Source organism: Salvia splendens, chromosome 1 (genome assembly GCF_004379255.2).
Source record: "Salvia splendens isolate huo1 chromosome 1, SspV2, whole genome shotgun sequence".
NCBI classification, from domain to species: domain Eukaryota; kingdom Viridiplantae; phylum Streptophyta; class Magnoliopsida; order Lamiales; family Lamiaceae; genus Salvia; species Salvia splendens.
This window is the reverse complement of record NC_056032.1, coordinates 38482722-38495266: the sequence shown is the minus strand read 5'-3', so window position 1 is coordinate 38495266 and position 12545 is coordinate 38482722. Positions and strand designations below refer to the sequence as shown.

At 36.3% G+C, this 12545-nt stretch overlaps 2 protein-coding genes across 2 annotated transcripts; both read left to right on the top strand.

Moving 5' to 3' along the window:
• The first annotated feature begins 1013 nt into the window (after positions 1-1013).
• On the top strand, positions 1014-5324 carry LOC121749741 (probable alkaline/neutral invertase F). Its single transcript, XM_042144365.1, has 4 exons — positions 1014-1771; positions 2616-3053; positions 3293-3851; positions 4013-5324. The coding sequence occupies exons 1-4, from the start codon at positions 1241-1243 to the stop codon at positions 4309-4311; spliced, it is 1827 nt and encodes a 608-aa protein (XP_042000299.1). The 5' UTR covers positions 1014-1240; the 3' UTR covers positions 4312-5324.
• A 4342-nt stretch (positions 5325-9666) lies between these two features.
• Positions 9667-11251, top strand: LOC121799924 (dof zinc finger protein DOF1.8-like). Its single transcript, XM_042199446.1, has 2 exons — positions 9667-9890; positions 10194-11251. Exons 1-2 carry the CDS (start codon positions 9867-9869, stop codon positions 11007-11009), a joined length of 840 nt encoding a protein of 279 aa, XP_042055380.1. The 5' UTR covers positions 9667-9866; the 3' UTR covers positions 11010-11251.
• The last annotated feature ends 1294 nt before the right edge of the window (positions 11252-12545 follow it).

Here is a 12545-nt window from a genome sequence, read left to right as displayed (position 1 = left end):
CTTCCATTAAAAAATAAGAGCAAATTTTAAGTGGACTCAAAATGGATACTCAAAATTAAAATTAGATTCTAAACTAAAAATTCATCATTTTTTAAAAAAGAAATCGAAAATACAATTACAACAATCTTGAGATGAACTAAGAATATTTAATTTCGTGAATTATGTCAATTTTTTTAAGGAAATTCAATTAAAACTGAAAATTTGGAGCGTATGAAAATTTTAGTTTATTTTCCAATGCGATTTCAGAAGCGACGCTTCAAATAGTACCATATCTTACTTGCTTATCCCCGTTGACAGCGAAGTTTCAAGGAATGCATACAAGTGGTTTGTAATGTACTCCATCCGTTCCAATCTAAGTGACACATTTTTCTTTTTAGATGTCACACTATAAATGATACATGTATAAATATAGAAACATCACCCTCTCAACTTTTTCCCTTTTTCTTGCTTTTACCCATAAAACAACATTGTATAAAATCTCGTACTGAATTAGAAATGCTCTACTTAAAGTGAGACGTTGATTTCTCTAGTTAATTTTTCCCAATTTTTATTTTTCGACCATCCTAGCATCGTCTTCATTCTCCATCAACAGATCATCATTGGAGCTCATTATCGGTACCGCTCGACTGTAACCGGTATCGTTCATCCCAACGTATCATCCAACTTGAATGATTAAGTGTTAAGATTAATCGAGATCTGACAATGGAAAAGATAAAAAGGAAAAATATTTATATTATTAAACGACTTTGTTCTATAGTAAAGGTTTAAGAGATGTATCGCACACATAAAACTTTTTGAATGCCACCTAAAAAATAATTTCACCTAAATCTTATCCATGGGATGATTGAAAAAAAAATAGCAAAATCACTCCGTATTTTCGTTCTCTATTCATTGAAATACTGAAAATGTTGAAGGATAAACACGTGATATGAAGTTATAACCGTAACATTTATAAGTCCTCTCCTCTCAAATTCACCCTCTCGTTTACCGCCAAAATGAAAATCCACACCGTATCGCCTGCGTTTCACTCCAGTTTCTCGACCGTTTTTCATTCATTTCACGCAGAACTGTATCCAATCGAACTGTAGGAAATAGTACTTCCTGATCACCACCCTTCATAAATACTCTGTGATTTCGCATTTCTGCATGAGTTTGCTCCCATTTTTCTTATTCTCTCTCTAATACTCTTATCTCTCTCTCCACCCGAAACTCTATACTTCCCTACTGCTTCTCCTGCATAATGTCTACTGCATCTGCTGATGAGGTCATCGCCGATTGTTCCGATTTGTCACAGGGAGATCTGCCGTCAGAGGAAACCGAAGTTCTGGAAACTGTCGACGATGCGTGGAAGAGTATCGCCCGCGACGATTCGACTACTCGCGTCGATTTCGGTATCTCTGCTAACAAGGTGGAGAATACCGGAAAACTTCGCAAGGATAAAGTGAAATTGAGCGTAAATGTCGTGTGTCCGAGCAGTTCCAACGGTGGAGGGGCAGACACCGGAGAGTCGGATGCGGTATCTAATACAAGTAATGGTAATGGAGGTAAGAGCAGTTCGGTACTGAAACCGTCGCCTAGCGTGGGGGCTACTCTGGAGAACCATATGGATTCGCCGATTGGAAGCGGCAGCAGCGAAAATAGCACCTCTTCCTCACTGATCGATGAGGCGTGGGAACTGCTAAGCAAATCATATGTTTACTTCAAAGGACAACGTGTTGGTACAATTGCAGCCAATGATGATCCCGGCAGCGAGACCTTGAACTATAATCAGGTTGCTAATTAGATATGTTTCCATTGACGCTTATAGGTTTAAATCTGAAAATATCTAACCGATGCTTACGTTTTATATTTAGCGTTATTTAAAAGCGTGTTGAGTTTGAAACAATTGATAACTGCATGTCAACACCGCGTTGTATTCTATAGCATCAATTTTATTATAATGTTCACGGCCTTTACTTGTTCGGATTCGGTTGTTTATATTGTTTGATATGTATCTCTATTCTCTGGTTTACGATCCTTCTTAGAGCACTTGCTCTGTAGTCTGTATGTAGTATGCGTTTTGATTATTTGATTTTGGTTGTTTATATTGTTTGATATGTATCTCTAGTTTACGATCCTTCTTAGTACACTTTGCTCTGTAGTATGCATTTTGATTATATAATGTTCACGGCCTATGCTTGTTTGGATTCGGTTGTTTATATTGTTTGATATGTATCTCTAGTTTACGATCCTTCTTAGTGCACTTTGCTCTGTAGTATGCGTTTTGATTATATAATGCCCATGGCCTTTGCTTGTTTGGATTCGGTTGTTTATATTGTTTGATATGTATCTCTAGTTTACGATCCTTCTTAGTGCACTTTGCTCTGTAGTATGCGTTTTGATTATTTGATGTTTTGGTTTGAACTATATCACATGCACCATAATTCATGCTGGTGTCATTCTATGTTTCAAGTTAGATTGCTCACCGATTACTACAGATTCAAAATGTCTCAAAACTTTTAGATGCTGTAAATGAAGTTAGTCCACATAAGTAATGATATATCTCGTGCTATAATTCTGTAACTTGTTGGCTCATTGCACAGTATATCACTTCTGACAGCTCCTATCGATTTTAGGTTTTTGTGAGAGACTTTGTTCCTTCTGGGTTGGCTTGCCTGATGAGAAAAGATGCTGATGTGGAAATAGTGAAAAATTTTCTGCTGAAGACCCTTCACCTTCAGGGATGGGAGAAGAGGATAGATAACTTTACACTTGGAGAAGGTGTTATGCCTGCCAGTTTCAAGGTTATCCAAGACCCTATCCGCCAGAAGGAGGTTTTACAAGCAGACTTTGGTGGAAGTGCAATTGGAAGAGTTGCGCCCGTGGATTCTGGGTTCTGGTGGATTATATTGCTCCGTTCGTATACTAAATGCACACACGATTACTCTCTTTCAGAGCTACCAGAAGTGCAGAGAGGAATCAGACTGATACTTAACCTGTGTCTGTCGGATGGATTTGATACATTTCCTACACTCTTATGTGCAGATGGATGCAGCATGATTGATAGGCGAATGGTAAGATCCCTCTACATCTATTATTTCTATGTTTGTATTTGATTGATGTTGCAGTAGCTTAACGATACTTGTTGTGCTGATTTGGGGTACCCTGAAGTTAAAATGCATGATGTCTGAACTCTATAGTTATAATCATCTTCAAAGACTATACTGCATCTCTTATCTACTGTTACCTGTGTGATGATGGTAATGAGTTATTGCATTGGAATTGATGTAGCCTTTACTTTCATTCCTGACAGGGGGTTTATGGTTATCCCATTGAGATCCAAGCACTCTTCTTTTTTGCACTGAGGTGTGCGAGACAATTGCTTAACAGTGAGCATGATGGTAAGGAGTTGATTGAGCGCATTGATAAACGTATTACTGCTCTGAGTTACCATATGCAAAACTACTACTGGCTTGATTTCACTCAACTCAACAACATATATCGCTATAAAACTGAGGAATATTCTCACACTGCTGTAAACAAATTCAATGTCATTCCTGAATCCATCCCAGACTGGGTCTTTGAGTTCATGCCACTGAAGGGAGGGTATTTCATTGGGAATGTGAGTCCAGCGCGTATGGATTTCAGGTGGTTCTTGGTTGGAAACTGCATTGCTATTTTGAGCTGTTTAGCAACACCAGCGCAGGCTACAGCAATTATGGATTTGATCGAGGAGCGCTGGACAGACTTGATTGGAGAGATGCCCCTGAAGATTGCATATCCAGCACTTGAAGGACATGAATGGAAGAACGTAACTGGCTGTGATCCAAAGAACACGAGATGGAGCTATCACAATGGTGGTTCTTGGCCAGGTACGAAACAAAACTTTGTGCAGTTTTTCCTATGAAGCATTTTACCTTATTGTTCGAAATTCGATTATTACTCCATGTCAAAGCTTTCATTTAATTCACATTTAGCATATAGTGTCAGTGAGGTTACATTTTCAATGTGTAAGAATGGCATATCTTTGTAGTTCTTTTGTGGCTACTCACAGCAGCAAGCATAAAGACTGGAAGGCCTCAAATTGCTAAGAGAGCGATAGAGTTAATTGAACAACGTCTCTCGAAAGATGGATGGCCTGAATATTATGATGGAATCACTGGCCGGTACATTGGAAAGCAGGCAAGGAAGCACCAAACATGGTCGATTGCAGGATATCTGGTTGCTAAGCTAATGATAGAGAACCCATCGAATCTGCTCATCATATCTCTTGAAGAGGACAAGAAAATTGCTAAGCCAAGGCTCACCCGTTCTGCCTCATGGACCTACTAGCTTTCTGCCGAAGATACAAATGGTAAATAACGGCTCTTCTGATCGCTTTCCTCCGGGTTCAGTTCAATAAACGGTAATCTTCAGATACATCTGTTTTCTGGCTCAAGTAAACTTTGTTTTTTGTTAAGATGGATTATGAAATTACTTGATTGATTCACAGTTTAAATCTGAATTCATATTAGTGATGATTAATCACAATGTCTTTGTCACTCCATTACTATTAGGCTAAAAATGCTGGGATCTGTTCTTTTTAAGTTGTGTGATTAATGCGTGCCTTGATCTAAACAGCTCATATGTGGGTATCCAATGCCAGCTTTTTGATGATTATACACACATAAAGAAGTTGAGGCTTTGGAGTATTTAATTCTGAGTGTGATTGAGGCTCTTGAATTATTTTATTTCTAGTGTGTGACACTTTATCTAGCTAAACCGTGCGGCCAAACCTTTCTTTAATCCCACACGCCAATTACTTAAACGTCTTTGCTTCCTTTCCAGCTAAGGCATATCATAAACAAAAGCGGCCGTTATTTATTAACCCTTGAGTTACTACTCTTGATACGTTGAGAAAAAAAGAGAAGCACCATTAGTCCTTTGTTGATGAAGTGGGAGAAAGTGGTGAGGTGGGTGGGGGCGAGCGTGGCTGCGGCCTTCTTCTCATCGCTGGAGAAGTGGTCGTGTATTAACATATCAACGCTGGACTCGGATGCGGATGAGGAGGCCGACGATCGTCCTCTTATGCTTACCAGATTCCCCTCTGAAGCCTCCTCCCACCACCGCTTTTCCATCGATAAGCTTCATTACCCTATAACTATTTCTATGCCTCTGTGATGTATCTATCTAATTATACATGTCTGGAAAAGTGGCTTCTTTAGGAATCCGACCAATGATGTGATCTTGTAGAGAAAACTTATCATTATGTTACCGGCGATTGATTTTACAACTTTTCTTTTTGCCTATCGGTTTATGTGTGAAAAATAGTAAGAAAAGAATAGTCTTCCATCTTACATGTGCAATTTGGTTAATTGGCAATGCTTGGATTTTCTATCGCCTTTCGTTATTTGTTTCAACAATCATATAAGATGCCATGGAAAATATTAGGACGAATGTTGTGACTTGAGATCGGATTCAGTTCGATTTGATATCATCGAATTTTAATTGAATAAAGTGGAACTAGTTTCTTTTTATCCGTAAGCTTTACACTCATGTAATCTAGTGTGGAAACCTTCTTTACTAATTATTCCTTAAGCCTAATTAGAAGAATAATCCATGAAAAATAATTGTTCATGGAGGACCCTCTTCTATGAAAAAGTGAGCCTCTCGTAGAACGTCTAAAAAGATTTCTTATCCATATTCATTTTCTTTTATAGAAATGACCCATATTTAATCTTATTTTGAGTGGGAACACATTTAATCTTAAATCAATACTATAGTAGGAGTATAAAATTATTGAGGATATGATATGTACTACAAACCGCTTTTAGTTATGATATAGATGTATGTAGGTATTACAAGTATATTAACCAAAATTATAAGGAAGATTTTTATGCAATACCCTCTCTGTCCCAAAAGAATATACACTTTGAATTCGATAGGGTTTTAATGCAAAATTAGTAAAGTAAGAGGGAGATCGAAAGAAAAAGTAATTAAAAACCCTAAACTCTATATATAAAATAAGGATTTTTTTGCCCCTCTTAATTGCAATTATAATGAAGTCTTTCAATTCAATCATTGGAAATTTTTAGAATAATCCATTAGCTTTTGAAGAACTGCAACAAGATCCAATGTCTTTGGCAAAACCAGAATAAAAAATATTCGAAGAAGAAAAAGTGGCTCATGGAGTAGAGCAAAAAGTATCGAAGTTGGCTCATAAAGAAGAGCGGAAATGATTTGAAGTTAGCTCCTTGACATGAGCAAAGTAGCCTGACCTAGCTTCTTGATGAGAGTTTATGAATGTTGTGTAGGGGTCTGGTTTATGCACTGCATCTGTAGATGCATTTATCATGTTGTAATTATTGTCAAGAAGGACCAACTCATTACTCTCACTCCCTGAGCACATGTTAATGCTCAGAAGATGCTGAATGCATCTATTATAAATGGAAAGTTTGTACAACAAAAAATATCAGAGTAAAAACAGGCACTACTATATAAAAGAGAACAATAGTTGTTTGGTTCAAAATAGGGCAAGATTTAATAAACTCCAGAACAAGCAATTGCATTTTAATGCTTATGTTTAACATATGTCAACTGCCAGAAGAATTATTCTCAAAACCATGGTTATCATCAAACAATAAGTTTAAGAGGAAACTAATTAAGAATATGTGAACATAACAAACAGAAGTTCAAGAGGGCGAAAGATTGAACCTATTCCCTAATTAATTCTACATATATATGGGATATATATTTGTAGTAGCAAAAGGAGTGTACTGAAAAATACCTTGGTGTAAGTAGAATTATTCTCTGTACAATACACAGAAAAGGACAATGAAATTAAGTGTGACAATAAGATAGAATTGATGAGAGTGAAGGAAAACATAAATAGGGGGAGTTAGTGTGGGTTCTGGTATAGCATTACGATACGAGTGTTTTCAATGGAAAACATCCTGCTCAAATGAGTGTTTCACAATTCACAATCACAATCACAATCACAATCACAATTCAGAGATTGAGGATTGGATTTGGTGGTGTTAAGGTAAAAGGATCCAAAACTGGTGGACAGAAATAGAAAGACAATCAAGACTGCTGCACTGCAGCAAAGCAATCACAAAACAAAGACCAAGTAAGATATCCTTATCTGAGTCTCGTAAGTTTTACTCCTATGTATAACCTTTTTAACATTATCACATCATCCCATTAGTAGATGTAACCGTAATACATTCATCCTTCCCTTGTAACAACATTGCCGTAGCATTTAGGGTTTCCACAGTAAAAACTTGGCCTGGCCTAATAATGAAGGTGGACTTCTTTTTTTGGTAAGCCCCAGATTCATATAACTATGATAATTAAGTAGGTGAACACAATACTTTTCGGCTTTTCTTCTTTTTTTTTTCAAACAAGTTTAAGCTTTTGAGCAACTGATTATCAGTTGCATCATTCATATGTAAATTAGTTTAATACTGTGAGAAATATTAACTAAAGGAACCAATCTAGACCAGGACCGGCTTAGATAAGGCACATAACTATTAATCCTATATTTTAAATTTTTTTATCTAATTTTAATATAATTTTATCATAAATATTTATATTAATTTATGGTTCAAAATTACACCTTACAATAAGATAAAATTGAATATACATTTAAGAGTGGATTGCAAATTTGTTATATGGCGAATGTATGATGTATATTTGAGGCATTTTATGAAAATAAATTGCATCAGAGGTGTTTGGATTAAGATTTTAATTCATTTAAGGTGTTCGGTTTGCAAGATTGTATCCCGGAATTAAATTTATAGTGTGTTCGGTTCATGAGATCCAATTTCACAACTCAATCTTAGGATAATCATGGAATAATTAGTCATAGCTAACCCATGATTAGAGCAGACCCAACCCAAGTAAGTTCTGCTGGCTGGATTTCTCCTAAACTCCTTTCCTAGCAAAGGAAAGATCCCGGCCGGCAAAATTCTCGATTTAGAGTAACCACAATGGTTAGGCGCGGCTATAGCCGCGCCTCGGGGCTAGCTCGGGGCGGTCCATAGTGGCGGAGGTGTCCGCCCACGGGGCGGACGACGAATTTGGGGCGGTGGGACGACGGATAGGCGAGTTTGGGGCGAGGACGCGGCGACTCCGGGGCGGACGCGGCGGATAGGCGGGGCCCCTATAGTGGAGCGGTGGGCGGACACGGCGGTAGGGCGGCGAATTTTTTAATTTTAATTTTAATTTTAATTTTAATTTTAATTTTAATTTTAAGTTTAATTCTAATTTCTTCACGTATAGTCGTTTTCTTCTAATTACGTATAGTCCGATAAATTTATTCATAATTGCTTGAAACATTAAAATAAAAATTTTGGGGCTATTGGTGTCCACCATAGTGGGCGGAAACAAAATTTTGGGGCTATGGACAAAAAAACTGGGGTTGTGGATAAAAACTGAGGCGGGGCTATTGGGCATGTCCGCCTTATAGTGGACACCCTTAGGCGCAAGTGTATATAAAATCATGTCTCTAAATGGGACAATTTTTTTTATTTGTACACACATTCTAAGAATGCGTGTTTAGTTACGGATTCTCAATAAATTTTTTCCATGATCCCTGACCAGGCCAGAAAGTGATCCATTCAATCACTTTACCCATCGTCTAATAAAGGGAATTATAAAAAAGTAATTTTCCTCCTCATACCGTATAAATTAATTACTATGAAGGTATTGATAATGCATCTATCTATTGGTGTCATCTGTGGGACTTTGATATCATGATTTGTTTGTAATATTAAATAATTATTCAACGACTGAGATCCCTTTTTCAAAATACTCAAGTGGCTGGGAATATAAATTTCCTACATATATGATGGTCATGAAAAAAAGTTACACGCATGCAAAAGATATATACAAACAAATTAGTAGCAAAAATACAAATTGCAAAATGCTTTGGTTGGTAAGCAATCTCTCTTGGCCTCGTCTCTAAAAGTAGTTGGAAGCATGTTTTATCAGTTGGAAAAGTGTTAATACAAATCATGGATGTGTTAAACTTAAAAGATTTCATCAAGATATATAAGACTAATATATGTGCAAATTCTTATAAGTTAAATATTCATGCTAGTAATAATAAAATTCTTATTTAGTCACTTTCTCCTTAAAGAAAATGGTTTCCTTGTGATGATGATGGTTTTGAACATGGGAACACATCACCCCTTTAGAAGCATAAAAAGGAAGAACTATCCATCAACAAAGCATAAAGAACGAAAAGATGGTCTAATTTATGTGGCTTTGTTGAACAATGATGCCATTTATTTTTAAATTTCGAATCTCTGAATTATGACAATGTACCCTTTTTCATGTTTTAACCACTTTCGTAATCCATAAGAATTAGGAAAGTTCAGAGGTTTTTTCTTGTTTGTTTTCTCTTAATAAAAAAACAACAATGAAATATCCATGTATTGGATGGAGAACAAATTGACCAAACTATAATCTGAAAAATTACTAATTAATCAATTCCAAATTAAATTGATAGTTTAACAAAGTGGGGATCCAATTTGAAGAATACATATCTCAAGAGTCAAAAAAGCAGAAACCCACCAGAGAAGATACACATTCATATAGCACTAACCAGAGAATTAAAAAAAAATAAAAGATTAGTTCACAGTTCACACTAGATTAAAATAATTATATTTTTCTCTAGTGATATGAGTGCAGTCAAAACAAACAATACACAGCATTTCCTCTTTTTCCTCCTCCCATCATCCATAAAGTTAGCCAACTCAAAAAAGAAAGCCAAATTACAAGCAACTCAAAAACATTCTTTCCTTTCTTTGTATCAAAGACAGCTGCAGACAAAAACTAGTTGATTTTTCTCCATCACTTTGCCTTTTTGTGATAACCTCTTTTTCCCTTCTTCTGAAACATCCATGGATAGTGCTCAATGGACGCAGGTGCGAAGAGTTTTACCTTTTTTCTTCATTTCTTTCTAATTTTTTAGTCACTTTTCAAGCTTAATTAGAACTATAGGGTTCATGTTCATAGACTTTATCTTTCTTAGCTTTGCAAAATTACCTTTTTTTCTGAAATTTAACCACTATTAGATATATACAAAAGGAAGCAATTCCATTTTTGTTCATTATTTATGAGATTAGATTTTCAAGAATTCTTACATTTATCATTCTACCTAGGACTAGCTGTAGTATTTTCTTTATACTAGCAATTTTTACCAATCCCAAACACATCTCCCTTTTCAGGAATTTGGAGTTGAAAGATCAGGGACAGAAGGTGCTCCAAATGCATGCAGCAAGCCAGCAACAATGGAGAGAAAAGTGAGGCCACAAAAAGAGGAAGCTATAAATTGCCCAAGATGCCACTCCACAAACACCAAATTCTGCTACTACAACAACTACAGCCTCACCCAGCCAAGATACTTCTGCAAGACGTGCCGGCGCTACTGGACCGAGGGCGGAACCCTAAGGAACGTTCCGGTGGGCGGAGGCTCTAGAAAGAACAAGAGATCTTCTTCTTCTTCCTCTCTCACAAGCAATTCCCCATTTTCATCTCAAAACCCTAAAATCCAGCATCATGGCCATGACCTCAATATAGGGTTTCAAGCAGCTGCTGGCCCACCACATGATTACAGCCAGTTTCTTGACTTCCCTAAGATTCAGAGCGCCATCAACAACTCTGCAAACACCTCCTCTTCCACAACTGCTCCTCTCTCAACCTTAAATTTCTTCACCAATGGCGGCGGCATTGCGGCTAGGGGTTTGAATTCCTTCTTCCCCACTCTTCACGATCAAAACAGTGCCATCTTCGCATCGGGTTTCCCGTTTCAAGAATGCAAGCCGGCGCCACTCTCGTTCCCCAGAGACGGTGGTGGGAGTCTATACGAGAACTCGAACTCAAACTCAAACTCGAATAGTGTCCCTCAAGAGGGCGTGAATGGAAGCCTGATGTTTGCATTGGGTGCAACGAGACGAAACTCGAGCGATCAAGATCAAGATAAGGGGCAGGAGAATTCGAATGGATTAATCTGGAATGGAATGTTAGGTGGAGGTTCTTGGTGAAGAAAAATAACAACAAGTAGGCTGCTTTGATCACTTTTTCTTCTTTTTTTTCTTTTATCAATATTTATTTCTTGTTTTTGTCTATCTTTTTATTTCTATGGTGTCATGGTTGGTTAGCTGTTTGGGAGTTTTAAGAACTAACATACATACTGCATAAAGTGTTATGTATTTCTTACTTTTATTTTCACTTTTAATTAAGTAGTAATTGAAGCTAACTAACTAGGTAGCTTCCATGACCTAAAGTGAGCTTCTTCTACTATTCTTTATCTTACCAGAATTGAAATTGTTGCTTATTAAGTGCAACTAGATTTGTGCACATTTTTTTTATGTACAGCATTGTATTAAATGTTTGAGAATTAGTACATAACGTATCTTTAATTAGCTTCATAAATGGGGGAAAGTGCAAGAGTTAAACTTAAAAGGAAGATGTTCTTTGTGTATGATCTCTTTTAAAAAATTTATTACAGTTTTCATGAAGTTTTTTAATTATATTATATCGCCTAAAAAATGAATTATTCGAAAAGAGGACAATAAAGTGCTCAAATTATGTAGTATCATGAACTTTTGATGCGATACTGGATTTATTATTTGCATAAACTAAGCCTATCTGTATGTATATAATTGTCCACCGTAAAGCTTAAAGCTGCAGGGCCATGATATTAGCAACATGAGGTATTGCTTTTGGGGATTGTTCCCCATTTCTCACAGCATGTTATCATTATTGTGTTAAAGTATATCTTCTGAATAATTACCTTATCTTTACCTAAACATATCCCTTTTCTCCATCCTCAGATAAATGTCCAGCCAGCTCGTATATTAAAAATTAATAATACAAGGACATTCATAATGTAGGCTCACTATGTACTACATGAGCCTCACAAGCAGGGGCGAACAAATAAATGGAGTAATTATTAGTGGGATCCATTTTTTTAAAAAAATTATTTGAAAATATAGTTTTATACATAATTTAATTCATTGGTAGAAGATTTTGTATAGCAATTTACATAAATTTTAATAAATTTAAAGGGGCTTAAAGAAAACACATTTAATTTAGTAGGGACTTAAGCCAAACCCCTTAAGCTCGTAATTTGGGTTCATCCATTACCCACAATTACTTTTACATAGAGATCATTTTTCACCATTCTTATTTTAATCATTCTAATGCACGTGAAGATGAAGAGAATAAGGGAAATGAGGAGTCCTAATTAGTTTGATCAAAGTCTATTTAATTGGTTAATAAATAATGAAAAATGAAACATAATGAAAAGTGAAGAGTCATGAGTTCTAGTTCATGACTTTATATTGTAAAAGATATGTAGAAAGTGGTAGACTACGTTTTGATGAATAATATCATTTTGGCTTCCAATTGCTAATCTCTTGAATTCTTTAGTTTTGGTTTTCTCCAGAAGTGGTCTTAACCTTTATTTTTTTTTACATTCTTCCAAGTGGTGTCGTCTTTAGCTCGGTTTGGTGGTTTGGTGTAGAGGGTGGTGGTTATCATCTGTGTATTTCCCAAAAGGATCATACTTTATCCTA

Coding starts and splice junctions, on each gene's coding strand:
- LOC121799924 (XM_042199446.1), top strand. CDS start 9,867: ATGGATAGTGCTCAATGGACGCAG. Junction 9,891..10,193: donor ATAGTGCTCAATGGACGCAG/GTGCGAAGAGTT, acceptor CTCCCTTTTCAG/GAATTTGGAGTTGAAAGATC.
- LOC121749741 (XM_042144365.1), top strand. CDS start 1,241: ATGTCTACTGCATCTGCTGATGAGGTCATCGCCGATTGTTCCGATTTG. Junction 3,054..3,292: donor GCATGATTGATAGGCGAATG/GTAAGATCCCTC, acceptor CATTCCTGACAG/GGGGTTTATGGTTATCCCAT. Junction 3,852..4,012: donor CAATGGTGGTTCTTGGCCAG/GTACGAAACAAA, acceptor ATATCTTTGTAG/TTCTTTTGTGGCTACTCACA.